At 34.7% G+C, this 16,195-nt stretch overlaps 7 protein-coding genes across 7 annotated transcripts; 5 read left to right on the forward strand and 2 right to left on the reverse strand.

Annotated features, from left to right (window-relative positions):
• The first annotated feature begins 210 nt into the window (after positions 1-210).
• LOC148181309 (uncharacterized) lies at positions 211-1,576 on the forward strand. The gene is made up of 2 exons (XM_088039355.1): positions 211-1,043; positions 1,098-1,576. The coding sequence occupies exons 1-2, from the start codon at positions 252-254 to the stop codon at positions 1,539-1,541; spliced, it is 1,236 nt and encodes a 411-aa protein (XP_087895481.1). The 5' UTR covers positions 211-251; the 3' UTR covers positions 1,542-1,576.
• Positions 1,577-3,208: 1,632 nt separating this feature from the next.
• On the reverse strand, positions 3,209-5,008 carry LOC148181310 (uncharacterized). Its single transcript, XM_088049104.1, has 3 exons — positions 4,963-5,008; positions 3,703-4,148; positions 3,209-3,652 (listed from the first exon to the last, which is right to left on the reverse strand). Exons 1-3 carry the CDS (start codon positions 5,006-5,008, stop codon positions 3,209-3,211), a joined length of 936 nt encoding a protein of 311 aa, XP_087905230.1.
• LOC148181311 (uncharacterized) lies at positions 4,971-6,325 on the forward strand. The gene is made up of 2 exons (XM_088047591.1): positions 4,971-5,812; positions 5,859-6,325. The coding sequence occupies exons 1-2, from the start codon at positions 5,741-5,743 to the stop codon at positions 6,156-6,158; spliced, it is 372 nt and encodes a 123-aa protein (XP_087903717.1). The 5' UTR covers positions 4,971-5,740; the 3' UTR covers positions 6,159-6,325.
• LOC148181312 (uncharacterized) lies at positions 5,027-5,665 on the forward strand. The gene has a single exon (XM_088049216.1). It carries the CDS (start codon positions 5,027-5,029, stop codon positions 5,663-5,665), a length of 639 nt encoding a protein of 212 aa, XP_087905342.1.
• A 756-nt stretch (positions 6,326-7,081) lies between the features above and the next one.
• LOC148181313 (uncharacterized) lies at positions 7,082-8,621 on the reverse strand. Its single transcript, XM_088043110.1, has 2 exons — positions 7,778-8,621; positions 7,082-7,728 (listed from the first exon to the last, which is right to left on the reverse strand). The coding sequence occupies exons 1-2, from the start codon at positions 8,564-8,566 to the stop codon at positions 7,285-7,287; spliced, it is 1,233 nt and encodes a 410-aa protein (XP_087899236.1). The 5' UTR covers positions 8,567-8,621; the 3' UTR covers positions 7,082-7,284.
• A 254-nt stretch (positions 8,622-8,875) lies between these two features.
• On the forward strand, positions 8,876-10,179 carry LOC148181314 (uncharacterized). Its single transcript, XM_088049316.1, has 2 exons — positions 8,876-9,690; positions 9,739-10,179. The coding sequence occupies exons 1-2, from the start codon at positions 8,908-8,910 to the stop codon at positions 10,177-10,179; spliced, it is 1,224 nt and encodes a 407-aa protein (XP_087905442.1). The 5' UTR covers positions 8,876-8,907.
• A 334-nt stretch (positions 10,180-10,513) lies between these two features.
• Positions 10,514-11,954, forward strand: LOC148181315 (uncharacterized). The gene is made up of 2 exons (XM_088042248.1): positions 10,514-11,410; positions 11,460-11,954. The coding sequence occupies exons 1-2, from the start codon at positions 10,622-10,624 to the stop codon at positions 11,901-11,903; spliced, it is 1,233 nt and encodes a 410-aa protein (XP_087898374.1). The 5' UTR covers positions 10,514-10,621; the 3' UTR covers positions 11,904-11,954.
• The last annotated feature ends 4,241 nt before the right edge of the window (positions 11,955-16,195 follow it).

Here is a 16,195-nt window from a genome sequence, read left to right on the forward strand (position 1 = left end):
CCTAAAAAATAATTATTTAAATAAAGTTAGTAATATTAAGAAGCAAAATGTTGTATAACATTGTTAAACATCCTAATTAAAATACATGCCGATTGCACGACATTGCTACATTTTGACGTTTGGTTGACGTCATCCTCCCCCTTCAAAAATACCTAGATAAAATGAGATAGTAGCAGCCGTAGCGATTTATTATTAAGCAGTCGACGTTCATTCGTTTCATTCATCTCGCATTAATATTGTATCTTACCAAAATGAACAGTGCAAGTGAAAATGAAGTCAAATCATGGCTAGCAACGTGCTTCAAAAAAAGTCTCGAAACCTTTGAATTCCAAATAATCGGAGAGACTGAAAAAGGCAGTGGTTACGCCGCAGACGTGCTCTTTGTACAGGTGAATGGCATCGATAAACAAGGAGCAAGGAAAGAGTACGATCTTGTACTAAAATGTGAAAAAGAGAGTACGGCTTTAAGAGAGAGAGTATCTTTGTTTCAAGAAATTTACTCGCGTGAAATAAAAATGTATCAAAGTATTTTCCCACATTTTCAACAATTTCAAATTCAAAGAGGTGTGAATAAACCTTTCAATAACATACCAGAATGTCATGGTGTATGTAGTGGACCTCGAAGTGTCATTGTCATGGACAACTTGAAGAAACTAGGATATGTGTTATATGATCGCACAAAACCGTTAACAAGAAAACATGTTAATTTAGTGGTACGAGAGTACGCTAAATTCCATGCAATTTCAGTGGTAATGAAAGAGCAGCAACCAAAGGAATTCCAACAATTAATTGAAGATTTTCGAACAGACCCTTTGATGGATTTTTTCAAGGAAACTGAATTTGAATCCGTTCTTCAAACGATTATCTGTGAATCTCACGAGTTGTTGCAGAATGATCTGGATAAACAAACTTTAAGCAAATGGTTGGAATTTAAAGATAAACTCTCTTCAGCCATGGCAGATGTAGCTAGAGATGATAACAACGTCTTGCAAGTACTTGTTCATGGAGACTGTTGGAATAATAATTTCATGTTTAAATATGAGGTAATACTGCTGTTAAATACTATTGAATTTATTTCTATGTAACTTCTTTTTCAGGACAACGAACAATCTTCTGTATCAGAGGTTGTAATTATAGACTGGCAAATGGCTAGAATTTCCTCACCAATCTTAGATTTATCTTATTTTCTTTTTGCTTGTATGAGTCCCCAGGATATCCCCAACCTAAAAACGATTTTGGAGAAATATTACAATGTGTTTTGTGATTCGTTATCAGAAATGGGTAGTACATTTTCAAAATCATATTCTTTTGAAAGGTTTTACCAAGAATGGATAAAGCGAGCAAAATTCGGAATTATGATGAGTGCTTTATCAACCAAAATGGCATGCTTGGAAAAAGAAGATTTGCCTGACATGGCTGAAAGTGCAGAAAAAGGAGAAGATGTCAGTGCATCTTTTAATTTTTCTGTTAAAAATGCGGAACGTTTTAAAGACAGGATACGACCTATCATTAGATACGCCGTAGATACTGGACTTATATAAATATAATCATGAATAAAAATTACTTACCGATTTTATATTTAGTTATTTTATTTTGTAATAAAAATAAACAATCTTTTATTAGAGATCCTAACCAGTTCGATTTGAAACATTATCAAGGATGCGGTGGAATAAACTTTGAAAATTAGATCTCACATACCTAATTTACAATCTTACAAGATCAATACCATCATTCTTGATTATATTATTCCAGTTTCAACAGCATAGTTGACAATAGGCCGCATTCGATCTTCAAAACAGTCTGTGTTTTTGATGGAAAAATTAAAACACGCGCCAATATCTTCTCCTTTTTCTGCGCTTTCTACCACATCTGGCAAGTCTTCTTCATCTGCGTATGAAATTTTTATTGGTAAGAGACACATCACAATTCCAAACTTGGCATGTCTGATCCACTTTGGTAAAATTTTTCAAAAGAATACGTTCTTGCAAATGTAGCACTGTCCATTTCTGACAAAAAAATCACACATTAATTTGTAATATGCTTTCAAAATTGTTTTTATGTCGGTGATATTCTGAAGGTTTATACATGCTAACAGAAAATAGGATAAATCGAGAATTGGTAAGCCAAGTCTAGGTGTTTTGCCAATCCAACATTCCGACTTTTGTCACGGCAGATTTTTCATTGTCCTGAAAACAACTATAAGTGAATTCTACAGGTTGTTATATTACTATACCTCATATTTGAACATAAAATTATTATTCCAACAATCTCCATGAACCACCACTTGCAAGGCTCCATCATCTATAACTCCTTCATTTAAAAGTAACGGAAAATTATCTTTGAAAATTAACCATTTCTTTAAAGTTTGTTCAGTCAAGTCATTTTTTAACAGCTCGTGCACTTCAGAAGCAAAATTCTGCAAAACGGATACATAGCCAGTTCCGATATAAAATTCGCTCATAGGATCTGATTGAAAATTATGAGTCAAGCGTTGAAATTCTTCAGGAACAAATCGAGGTCCTGAGGACACCTTTTTTACGTTGAAACTATTGAAAATATGGGAAAATCCATTCATACACTTTAAGTGCGCGCAAGTAAGCCTCCTTAAAAGTGAAAGCTTTTTTCTGTAATGCGAAACTGGTCTTGTCACATTTTAGCACAAGATAATACTCTTTTTTTGCTCTTTCTTTATCGTGGCCTGTCACCTTCACAAAGAACAAATCACCGGCGTTACCGCTGCCTTTTTCCGTCTCTCCAATTATTTGGAAATCGAAAGTTTTCTAATTTTCTTTGAAGCGCGTTTCTAGCCATAATCTGACATCTTTTTCACTCGCACTATTTATTCATTTTGAGCAAAACAAAATAAAACTTGAGAAGCAAGCACTGTCAAGTGTTTAAGTGGATTTTGTTGTTGTTGCTGCTATCTCATTTTATCAGCTTTAAATTGGTCTCATATCAGATTTGATACGCATGTTTGTAAATTAAATAATTGATCATGTAGGGGGTCTCTAAATAATTGTCCCATTATAAGAGAAAACTCATTCATTCTTAGCCACCTTGATGGAGACAACTATTCGAGGACTTGAAAGAAGTAAAAAGCATGAACCCTACTGGCCTCAGTCATAGAAAATTGAGAGGTACATATTTTGAAAAAAGGTGTCGAAGACAATATTTATTCTCACACAAACAAAATCTTCAAATCACATGCCTATATTATTCCAGTTTCAACAGAATATTTGATGATAGGTCCCAATCGACCTTTAAAACTGTCTGTGTTTTTGATAGAAAAATTAAACGACGCAGTTATATCTTCGTCTTTTTCAGCACTTTTACTCAAGTCTGGCAAATCTTGTTTTTCTGCGTATGACACTTTAATTGGTAAGAGACACATCAGGAGTCCGAACGTGGCATGTTTCTTCCAGTCTTGGTACAATTTTTCAAAGGAATATTTTGTTGAAAACGTACTCCCCATTTCTGCTAAAGAACTACAAAGTACATTGTAATATTCCTTTAAAATCATTTCTAAATCGGCGACATCCTGTGAGCTTATGCACGCAAACAGAAAATAGGATAAGTCTACAATTGGTGAAGAAACTTTCGTTGTTTGCCAGTCCAAAATTGCAACTTTTGAAACAATAGACTTTTCATTATCCTGAAAGTAAATTTTAAGTACCTACATTAGAATTGTTATGACATTTTTACCTCATATTTGTACATGAAATTATTACTCCAACAGTCTCCATAAACAAGCGCTTGCAAGGCATCTTTATCTGCTGCAATTTCATCAATCACCGAAGAGAGTTTATCTTTGAAATTTAACCATTTGCTTAAAGTTTGTTCAGGCAAGTCGTTCTTTAATAACTCGTGTAGTTCGATAACAATCTTCTGTAAAGCATATCCGAATTCCGATTCTTTAAAAAAATCGTTCAAAGAATCTGTATGAAAATCTTGAGTCAAACGTTGAAACTCCTCAGGTTTCTGCTCTTTCAGTGCGATCGAAATTGCATGAAATTTAGCGTACTCTCTTACCACTAAATTAATATGTTTTCTTGTCAACGGCTGTTTGCTATCGTACAAATCATATCCCAGTTTCTTCCATGACAATAACAAATCGAGATCCACTGCAAACACCGTAACATTTTGGGACACTGTCAAAAGGGATTTTTACACCCTTTTCACGTTGAAATTGTTGAAAATACGGAAAAATTGTTTCGTACACTTTTGTTTCACGCTTGTAAATTGTTTCAAATGCGCCAGATTTCTCTCTTAGAGCTGAACTAGTCTTGTCGCATTTTATTACAAGATTATACTCTTTCTTCGCTTCTTGGTTATCGATACCTGTCACATGAGCAAAAAGCACATCTCCGGCAAAACCGCTGCCTTTTTCAGTTTGTCCAATAATTTCGAATTCAAAACTTTTCAAATTATTTTTGAAACACGTTTCCAACCATGATCTAACTTCATTTTCACTAGCACTGTTCATTCTGGGAAGATAAAACTTCAATGTGAGATGAACGAAAGTTGTTGAACAACAGTGATAAAAATTGTCAAGTTGTTAAGCTTTATATAATATATTGATTTGATTACTATTAGCTGGCTATCTCATTTAATCTATTTCAAGTACTCAAACTAGAATCGGTTTGTAACGAACAAATTTCTATCGTTCATTCTCTTTCAAGATAAGCATTCAGATACAACAAATCGCTTTTAAACAATACCTGCATGACTAGTGTTTTAGAGCATTTAATTGTTGTTACTGATAGAGATTATGATTTATTTAATTTTATCTGTTTATTTATTACTGTGCAATAATTCAAAATAAGTGGAGCATAGTTCGAAATGCGAACATTAAATGATGCTTAATCATGTGTGTGGACTTGAAAGAGATAAAATGAGATAACCAACGCCAGCAATCAAATTTAATACTATTTGACGTATGTAAGTACATTCATACTTACGTACTTGCTATTTCATGGCTATCGTTCAACATCCTTCGCGCATCACCCATTTTATTTTATCTTCCGAAATGAACAGTGCGAGTGAAAATGAGATACGAACATGGCTGGACACGTGCTTCAAAAAACACTTGAAAAGTTTTGAGTTCCAAGTAACCGGGCAAACTGAAAAAGGCAGTGGTTACGCAGGGGATGTACTCTTTGCACAGGTAACCGGTATCGATAAACAAGAAGCAAAGAAGGAATATAAATTTGTATTAAAATGTGACAAAGCTCATAAGGCTTTAAAAGAAAAATCCTCCACGTTTGAAGAAGCTTATGTTCGTGAAATTAAAGTGTATGATGAAATTTTCCCATATTTTCAACAATTCCAACGTGAAAAAGGTGTAGAATGTCCTTTTAATAGTATCCCAAGATGTTACGGTGTATGTACAGGATCTCGATTGGTCATAGTCATGGACAATTTGAAGAAACTTGGTTACGATATGTACGATTGTAAACAGCCGTTGACTAGAAAACATGTTGATTTAGTGGTAAGAGAGCACGCTAAATTCCACTCAATTTCAATCGCCTTGAAAAAGCAGAAGCCTGGAGAATTTAAACGTTTGACGCAAGATTTTCGTTCAGATCCTTTGAACAAGTTTTTTAGCGAAACAGGTTTTGTACCCATTTTGCAAAAAGTCGTCTGCGAATTACACCAATTGTTATAAAATGATCTGCCTGAACGGACTTTAACCAAATGGTTAAATTTCAAAGACAAACTCTCTTCAGTACTCGATGTAGCTATGGACGATGACGTCCTGCAAGTAATTATTCATGGAGATTGTTGGAACAATAATTTCATGTATAAATATCAGGTAAAAATTAAGCGATTGTTTTATAATTAACTCATATTTTTTTTAGGATAAGGAAAAGTCCAGTGTCTCAGAAGTTGCAATACTGGACTGGCAAATAGCCAAACTTTCGTCACCAATTCTAGATTTGTCTTATTTTCTCTTTGCATGTATTGGCTCACAGGAGTTTGCCGACCTTATAACCATTTTGGAGGAATATTACAAAGTATTTTGTGATTCTTTGTCAGAAATGGGCAGTACCTTTCCAAAAACGTATTCTTTTGAAAGATTTTACCACGAATGGATAAGACGAGCCAAGTTCGGAATCGTAATGTGTCTTTTATCTATCAAAGTCACAAGATTTGCCTGACATGGCTGAGAGCGCAGAAAAAGGTGAAGATGTCACTGCGTCTTTTGACTTTTCCATCAAGAATACAGACGGTTACAAAAATAGAATACGGCCTATTATCCAATAGCTGTAAAAAATGGATTGATATAGTCGTTAATCATGAATAAAGACATGTAATAATAAGGTGTTGAGCTTATTGGTAGGTACTAATAAATTGTTATTTAAACGATATGCTCCTAAATTATTTTTCAACATCCAATTAAGTTTCCTTTAATTGTACAGCTTTTAATTTCTATAACCAAAAGAGTTAGAACGTGGTGGTATTTAGAAAACTGTTAAGCAGTGACAATAACCAAAAAAATACTGTTTTCGCAGTAACAGGAGTTAGAAGTTATTTTCTAGTGAAATTTTCATATGACATTTTCATATTTCATATGACATTTTATGAACTTGATATACAAACATGTAATAGTTCTAAAAAAGATAGTATTCTCTACTAAGCTCTGAGTAAATTAGAAAGATTTTTACCTCATAATTGTACCTAATTGTAATTTTTATAAACATGTTTTAAATTTTTTTTGCAAATATTTTTGCAAAAATATTTTCTCCCTTTTTGCTGTTTGCCACGAGAATATCGTGTCAAACCGCCTTAAGATAACTTTGTCTAAAATTTTGTTGAATAGAGCGAGATTTTTGGACTGCAAAAGATGTATTTCCGTCTAAATTTTTTTAACGCTAGGAGAAAAATTACATTACCTCAGAAATAATCAGAAATAATGAAACGGGTTTCAAATTACACCTTGGGTTCTTTAGTTCCGCTTGAAACACTGAAAGAAATTTACTGGATCAATTGTTGGTGTTGACAAAAATTATCAAAAATACAATTTATTCCCAAACAACAAATGTCGTCAAAAAATGCTGACGCCCGCTTCGGTACCAATTCTGCCATGATCAGAGCGAAATTTGGTGTTTGAGAATAAATTGCATTTTTGATAATTGAAGCATTGAGTTTATTAGAATCTTCTGGTAATCTTTTAATACAAAACCGAGGTTATATTAGAGAAAGAAAGGTTTACACTATATGGAATACAATTTACGTTTTTACACAGTAATGTACACCTTCAAACAACATAATTTTTATTAATAACTATATAATTCCAGTATCAGCAGCATATTTAATAATAGGCCCCAACCGACGTTTAAAACTGTCAGTGTTTTTGATGGAAAAATTAAAAGATGCACTAATTTCTTCTCCTTTTTCTGCGTTTGCAGCCATGTCGGGAAAATCTTCATTTTCTGCGCATGACCCCTTGACTGGTAAGAGACACACCATGAGTCCAAACTTGGCACATTTTTTCCAGTCTTGGTACAATTTTTTAAAAGAGTAGTTTGTAGAAATCGAACTCCCCATTTCTGACAAACAATTACAAAGAACATTGTAATATTCTTTTAAGATCACTTCTACGTTGGCGACTTCCTCTGGGCCCATGCATGCGAAGAGAAAATAGGATAAGTCTACAACTGGTGAAGACAGTTTGGATGTTTGCCAATCCAAAATTGCAACTTTTGAAACAATGGACTTTTCATTATCCTGAAAATAAACTATAAGTACATTTAGAATAATACATGAGAATTTTTACCTCGTATTTGTACATGAAGTTATTATTCCAACAGTCTCCATGAACAACAACTTTCAACACTGTTTCATCTGCAGCTATTTCATCCATCACCGACGGAATTTTATCTTTAAAATTTAACCATTTGCTTAAGGTTTGTTCAGTCAGGTCATTCCTTAATAACTCGTGTAGTTCGGAGACAACGTTCTGCAAAGCGGATGCAAATCCCGACTCTTTAAAAAAATCGTTCAAAGGATCTGAATGAAAATCTTGAGTCACACGTTGAAATTCTTCAGGTTTCTGGTCTCTCAATGCGATCGAAATGGCATGGAATTTAGCATACTCTGCTACCACCAAATTGATATGTTTTCTTGTCAACGGTTTTCTACCATCGTACAAATCATATCCAAGTTTCTTCAAATTGTCCATGACAATAACCAATCGAGCTCCACTGCAAACACCGTAACATTTTGCTACACTATCAAAAGGGCTTTTCACACCTTTTTCACGTTGAAACTGTTGAAAATATGGAAAAATTCTACCATACACATTTATTTCACGCACGTAAATATTTGTAAACGTGGGGGCTTTTTCTCTGAGAGCTGAGCTGGTCTTGTCACATTTTAGTACAAGATTGTACTCTTTCTTAGCTCCTTGTTTATCGATGCCTGTAACATCCACAAAAAACAAATCTCCGGCGTAACCGCTGCCTTTTTCAGCTTGTCCGGCGATTTTGAATTTAAAACTTTTTAAGTTATCTTTGAAACTCGTTTCCAGCCATGATCTGACTTCATTTTCACTCGCACCGTTCATTTTGAGAAGATACAAATTCAATGTGTGATTCGCGAATGATGTTGCACAATGGCCATGAACAAAACTGACAAGTTCGTAATTTTTATAGATTTCTTATTTAATCTTATTTTATCTTTTGCGTATAGATACGTGCGAGTCAAGAATATTTTATTGAAAATCATTGGTGCTGATAACCCAGATAAATTAATTTAATTTAATCATTTAAAACCAACGTGTTTATACACGAAGTAGATAAAATAAGATAGCACTAAAAAGATGTATTTGAATGTGTGCTTAACGGATTTGATGGTAATTGTTTAACCAGTTTCGTTTATCTCACAGTGAAAATTTCTCTTCTTGAAATGAATAGAGTAAAAAACGAAGAAGTCAGAGCCTGGCTGAAAACGTGCTTCGAAAAAAGTTTGCAAAGTTTTCAATTTCAAATAACTGGACAGACTGAAAAAGGCAGTGGTTACGCTTCGGATGTGCTCTTTGTGCAGCTAACAGGCATCGATAAACAAGGGGCAAAGAAAAACTTAGATCTTGTACTAAAATGTGACAAACTTGGTGTTCTAACGGAAAAATCAACCACTTTCGAAGAGATTTACGCACGAGAAGTAATTTTATATGAGAAAATTTTCCCATATTTTCAACAATTTCAACGTGAAAAAGGCGTAGAATGTCCTTTTGATAGTACACCAAGATGTTATGGTGTGTACGGTGGATCTCGATTTATCATTGTCATGGATAATTTAAAGAAACTTGGATATGATCTAAACGACTTTAAAAAACCGTTGACAAGAAAACATATTAGTTTAGTAGTAATAGAGTACGCAAAATTTCATGCAATTTCAGTCGCACTGAAGGAGCAGCGACCTGAGGAATTTCAACGCTTGGTCCAAGATTTTCGTACAGATCCTTTAAGCGACCTTAACAGAGCCGGCTATGCATCTGTTTTACAAAAGATTGCTTGTGAAGTACAAGAGTTGATAAAGGATGAACTAGCTGAACAAACTGTAAGCAAATGGATGAATTTCAAAGATAAGGTCCCTTTAGTGTTGGATGAAGTATCTACAAATGATGACGTCTTTCAAGTTCTTGTGCATGGAGATTGTTGGAATAATAATTTCATGTTCAAATATCAGGTAAAAATTAGAGAACATTCTTTTACTTTACTTACAATTTGTTTTCAGAACAATGACAATTCTATTGTCTCAGAAGTTGCAATTTTAGATTGGCAGACGGCTAGAATTTCTTCACCAATTCTAGATTTGTCGTATTTTCTGTTTGCGTGCATAAACCCAAAAGATATCGTAGACCTGAAAATTATTTTGAAGGAATATTACAATGAGTTATGTCATTCTCTATCAGAAATGAGTACTACGTTCCAAGAAACGTTCACTTTTGAAACATTTTACCAAGAGTGGAAAAAACGTGCCAAATTCGGAATTATGATGTGCCTTTTACCAATCAAAGTTTCATACGCGGAAAAACAAGAAATGCCTGATGTAGCTGAAAATGCAGCAAGAGAAGGTGTTGGAGCATCCTTTAATTTTTCCATCAAAAATACAAACGGTTTTAAACATCGGATGCTGCCTATTATCAAATACGCTGTTGAAACTGAAATAATATAGTATAATATAAATAAAAATCTGAAATATTTAGGTAAAAATGCAAATTAGATTTTCCTACCTATCTTTCGAATAACTTTATAATAAATAATAAATACATAATAAATACATAATAATAAATATATGTAATAAAGTACAAGTTAAATAAATGGAATCAATCCTCGACAATATCTTAAACAATTACTATTGATAAATGTTCTAGACATCTAACCAACAGGCACGTTTTGTATTGTTTAAATGGCGATTTGTTGCAGATGTTTATCTTCAAACATTCATCAGAATTTAATGGAACGATTTCATTCGATATCGTTTGTATAATTGAAAGTGATAACATTAGATAGCCAGCAACAGTAATCAAATCTATAAAACTTAAGTACTTGAGAGTTTTCATGCCTATTACTCAACAACTTTCTTTCATCTCACATTGAAATTTGATCTTTCCAAAATGAACAGTGCAAGTGAAAAAGAAGTCAGATCATGGCTCGAAACGTGTTTCAACAAAAATTTGAAAAGTTTTGACTACCAAATAACCGGACAGACTGAAAAAGGCAGTGGTTACGTCGGAGATGTCCTTTTTGCAGAGGTAACAGGCGTCGATAAACGAGGAGTGAGGAAAGAGTATCATCTGGTATTAAAATGTGATAAACCAAGTCCAGCTTTGAAGGAAAAATCTGCCACGTTTGCTGATATTTATGTGCGTGAAATAAAAGTTTACGATCAAATTTTTCCATATTTTCAACAATTCCAACGTGAAAAAGGTGTGAAATGTCTTTTTGATAGCATTCCAAGATGTTATGGTGTCTACAGTGAATCTCGATTTGTCATTGTTATGGACAATTTAAAGAAACTTGGATACGACTTGTATGATCGCAAACACCCGTTGACTAGAAAACATGTTGATTTAGTAGTTCGACAGTACGCCAAATTCCATTCAATTTCGATCGCACTGAAAGAGCAGAAGCCGGAAGAATTTAAACGTTTGACTCAAGATTTTCAGTCAGATCCTATGAGCAACTTTTTTAGTGAAACAGGTTTTGTAACCATTTTGCAAAAAGTCGTCTGCGAATTACACAACTTGTTAAAAGACGACCTGCCGAAACAAACTTTGAACAAATGGTTAAGTTTCAAAGATAAACTTCCTTCAGTGATAGATGAAGTCGGAATGGATGACGACGTCTTGCAAGTGCTGGTTCACGGAGACTGTTGGAATAACAATTTTATGTACAAATACGAGGTAAAAATCATACAACAATCTTTCTAATTTACTTATTTTTTTATTTCAGGATGATGAAAAGTCCAATGTCTCAGAAGTTGCAATCTTGGACTGGCAAATAGCCAAACTTGCGTCACCAATACTAGATTTGTCTTATTTCCTGTTTGCATGCATAAATCCAGCGGATATCGCAGATCTAAAAACGATTTTGAAGGATTATTACAATGCATTTTGTGATTCTTTATCAGAAATGGGCAGTACGTTTCCAAAAACGTATTCTTTTGAAAGATTTTACAACGAATGGATAAGACGGGCCAAGTTCGGTGTTGTTATGTGTCTGTTACCAATTAAGGTCGCATTCGCAGAAACACAAGATTTGCCTGACATCGGTGAGAGTGCAGAAAAAGGAGAAGATGTTAGTGCGTCCTTTGATTTTTCTATAAAAAATACAGATAGTTATAAAAATAGGATTGGGCCTATTATCCAGTATGCTGTTGAAAATGGATTGATATAGTAATATGTAATTTGAAAGTGTTGAAGCTAATAAATTTAATTCCAAAAGTTATGTGTTGTAAGCAATCGATGATACTGTTCTTGATCCATTGATGCCCCAACTTGTGACCCTTTGAAATCCTGGTCACGGCACCAAATGTAAGCAATCGATGATACTGTTCTTGATCCATTGATGCCCCAACTTGTGACCCTTTGAAATCCTGGTCACGGCACCAATGTAAGCGTTTTGAAGCTGCCGTCTTGGATGTTTGTTGATGATGTGGTTGATAAAAGATGGTTGAAATTTTGGTTGGAATGGACCCAAATGTACGTTGTGTTTTTGCTCAGAAAGAAAGAAAAGAAATATTTAGAATCAAATTTTAAATCATTTATGTTGTGTAACCCCAAATTCAGTGAGGCCGCAGTTTACAAGACAAATGAAACACAAAGAAATTCTTTCAATTATTGTTTATTAACAAAATCAAATCAAAATGATTTGAGTTTTGGCCGTCAATTATTTTGAACTGTTTCAAATTAAACGCTTTGTCGGAGACACCACTCTGTCGCAATTCTTAGAAATTTAGAACGGTTAGGAACTTAAGAGTTTTATGTTATTGCTCATTTAGCCCTTTTTTTCCTCGTTCTGCGTGTGTTTTCAGTCGCAATCGCCTTCTCTGGAATATCAGAGCATCGTGTGACTTGCAATGTTCAATCCTCAAAGTATATGAAGTTAAATTAAAACTTTGAGAAAAAAAAAATAGAATTTGGTTTGGTCTCGAACGGAATTAAATCTGCAAATGGATTTGCAAGAGACTCAAACAGAATCGGACTTCGAAAGTCAAAATTAGATTAAATTGAATTAATCACGTGTACAGTCGTGGAAAATTGCCGTGTCAGAAAGACACTTGAAATTGATTATTAATTAGAATCAAATTGAATAAATTTGAAATTGTACTACAATAGAGTTTTGAAAAGTTTCGCATTTTGTGGATGTGCAAAGGAGTTACAGCTTTCGCGTAACATTAAGGTACTGATTATTGGGATGTTCAGTTTTTCGCCTGGCAAAGCGACACGGTGTGGCGGCGGCAATAAGCGGCGGCCAGTAGCGGCAGTCTGAGGCGGCCAGTGGCGGCAATCAGAGGCGGCTAAAGAGTAAACGGTTGGCCAGAAGATACGTAAGGCGGCAATCAGAGGCTCGGACCTGTACGCTCACAACTGTGCAGAACCTTTTAGTGCCATTAGGTTTAGGTGTTGTTTGATTCAGGATCAAAATGCACAAAATAAAGTTGCAGTCAAATATTTTGACTATGAATGCGTTTTAACATGGAGACGATCGAACTTGCTAAGCAGCGCTGATTAGTCCGGTCTCAATTAATGCATCTAGAATTGCACCTTGGTGACAAGTTCTAGGAAAAATTGTCTTTGATTGGAATTACATGGTAATCGATTAATTCTCTCTATTGTAGTTGGTCAGAAATCAATAGAATCGAGTAAAATTGACGAGCAAGCTCAAGTCAAACGCCTTAGCGTACGATTGTTTGACAAATCAAAATATTCGTAGCGTCAGATGCATTGTTAGAAAAAAACTAGAATCGAAATTCTTGTGGACGCTAGAAAAGAATCTGATCATTTATTATTGATCGCCTCGCACTCAGAAGGAGCATAAAATGGAGGGAATCAATGAAAATGAGACAAGAAAAATTAGTCTCAGAATAAATTTTGATTGTTTAAAAAAAAAAAAACACAGAACTCATAGTTCTGACGACTGCACGAAAATTATGAAATTAAAATGATTGTGTTAATTAATCTATGAATTAATTAACGAGAATTAGAACATCACACTGCAAGTACAAAATGGCGCCGAATATTCGTGGCGTCATCATCTCGAGCTGGCGGTACTCGTAAGATAATGCATGTTCCCCTAGCTAATGAATTTCCCGAAGGCTTCACCCTAATTGACTCAATCCTTCGCGTAGGCTTCACCCTAGCTAATTTATTTAACTTTCCCGAAGGCTTCACCCTAACTAAGGTTTTGTGATCGCTTCGAGGTTTTAGCAAATCTATTGGCTTATTGTTTCGAAGGCTTCACCCTATCTAACGAATTATATTCGCGTTGGCTTCACCCTAACTGATTATTTCATTTCGTCATCGCTTTAAATGGGAGACCCCAAAACAGGTTAAATCTCATCCTCGCGATACATTTACAAACAAAAATCAAAGTAAGGAAGTGTGATCAAACTTACGTGGCAAATTGCACAAACACTTCACAATTACAAATCGAATGAATCGACTCGTGTAGAAGAATAAGAGCCAGAAATTAGAATCTCATGAATCGAATCGAATTCTCAACAAGAATCTAATGACCCGAAATAGAAAAAACCGAATCGAATTCGTCTCCTGTAGAACTTAGAATCGAATGACCGAATGGAATCGAAATCGAAAATCCCCGAAATCTTCAGTTTCAGCCCTTTTTAAAAGCTCGGTCGTACCCGACGCTATCTCTCGACCAATCAGCACTACCCTTCCAAAGGGGACGCTGTTCCCTATTGGCTGTTCAAGTTCTCCCGAATTTACTTATGTTTTGTTGGTGTCTTTTTCAAATTGTTCGATTGATTTTTGATTGATTGACGATGATCGACCAATGCTCAAAAATTACAAAAAAAAAAAAGGTTTAAACTTAATTAGATCTTCTCCGAGTACCACAATGGCAACACGATCAATCTGTGGTTTTTGAATTAACATTTCAACTCAGATCTCCCTGCTTATCTAATTAAATTAATTACAATGAATTTGTGACATCAATTGAGGTACGGTCGTACCAAACGAAACAATTTGTCGCGAACCTGTAAGAAAGATACATCCTGCAGCAATGGAGCTTTCGAAGCACTCGACGAGAATTAATTACTAATTAATTAATTAGTAATCGCACTACGCTGATGCAATTTATGTCACGCTTAGTACTCTTTTGTTTCCATGCTGTTTTTCTACTGGTTTCAATGCAAGCACTATTAGAACTACTAGAACAAACGATTAACTAATTAATTTAATTAATTAACCGCTAATCCGAAAGAAGAGAAGATCATGCTACGCTCTACATGCAAGTAGTTCTTCTACGACTCCAATTGCTTTACATGTCTTTGAAAACTTAAATCATTTAATTTACGCATTTCAATTATCGCGTCATCGAAGCGCGATTGAATGGAAAGTTACCACATCTGGCTGGACGCAAAGAGCGTCTTCCAGTTCTACCTGCTCCCGGAAGGGACAAGAGGAATGCAGGCCAAAACAAAAAGGTTCGGACAGCGTCTCCAGATGAGAAACACGTGTTAGCTGCTACACTTGTCGTGGTGACAAAATGTACAGTTCGAACAAAATTATGTCCGAAAAATTCACTTCGCGATCGCAAAGTCGTACCATTACATCGTGTACTCATACATTTTTTAATCAACTTCCTTTTACTTAAAATAACTCCCAATGTTTTTAAATAAGCAGAAAAGAAACGTGATGGCATTTTATTAGAAACAAACAAATCGTCGCCTAAGTGGCAACTGCCTCTATCTCAATTTTGACGATTTTTCGTTTTTGCTTGTTTTCGAATTGTTTCTTCGTGGGGAATGTCGTGACGGAGTCTGTTTTTTGAATTTCGCTACATTTTATGCTCTACGCGAAAATTTGACAACATCCGCTATCTCAATACGTAAGGCAACATACGCTATTTCAAGATTTCTATTTCAAAGTAATAAATCTCCAGATCATTAAATAATATTTAAAAAAAAACATTTTTTTTAAAGCAATGTAATTAATTCGAAAAAAAGGTCAGCGCAAGGGTTTGAACACGCATGAAAAAAGTGTCTACGTTTTTTATTATTTCAACAATATCAACATAGCATCGTAAATGTCATAATTTTTAACATACGGCGAGTTTGTAAAATTATTCCTAATCTAATTGCCTAATTGAACATCCAAAAAAATGGAAGTTAGCGATGGCTCTTTATATTATGTTTCAACTGAACTAATACGTTCTTTTTCACTCATTTTAATTTAATCAGGATCTACAGAAGACACAGTGAAAAAAAATGGCCAACCAATTAACGCTTATAGCTTTTTCTGTCACATAGAATTGGATGTACTTTAAGCTTTATTGTGATTATGACTGATGTTTAAAATAATTTGGAATAAGTTGTCTATTTATGTTATGCTCTACATCGATACCAGAAGGTTGTCGATGTCGACGGTGGTCCGTTCATAAATTACAGCAATACCCGAAATTCCATGCTCGCAACTGTATTCACAATTGAAATGGTTAAAAGGATG

Source organism: Gnatocerus cornutus, chromosome 1 (assembly GCF_029298725.1).
Source record: "Gnatocerus cornutus isolate USDA-ARS CGAHR chromosome 1, icGnaCorn1.1, whole genome shotgun sequence".
Taxonomy (NCBI): Eukaryota; Metazoa; Arthropoda; class Insecta; order Coleoptera; family Tenebrionidae; genus Gnatocerus; species Gnatocerus cornutus.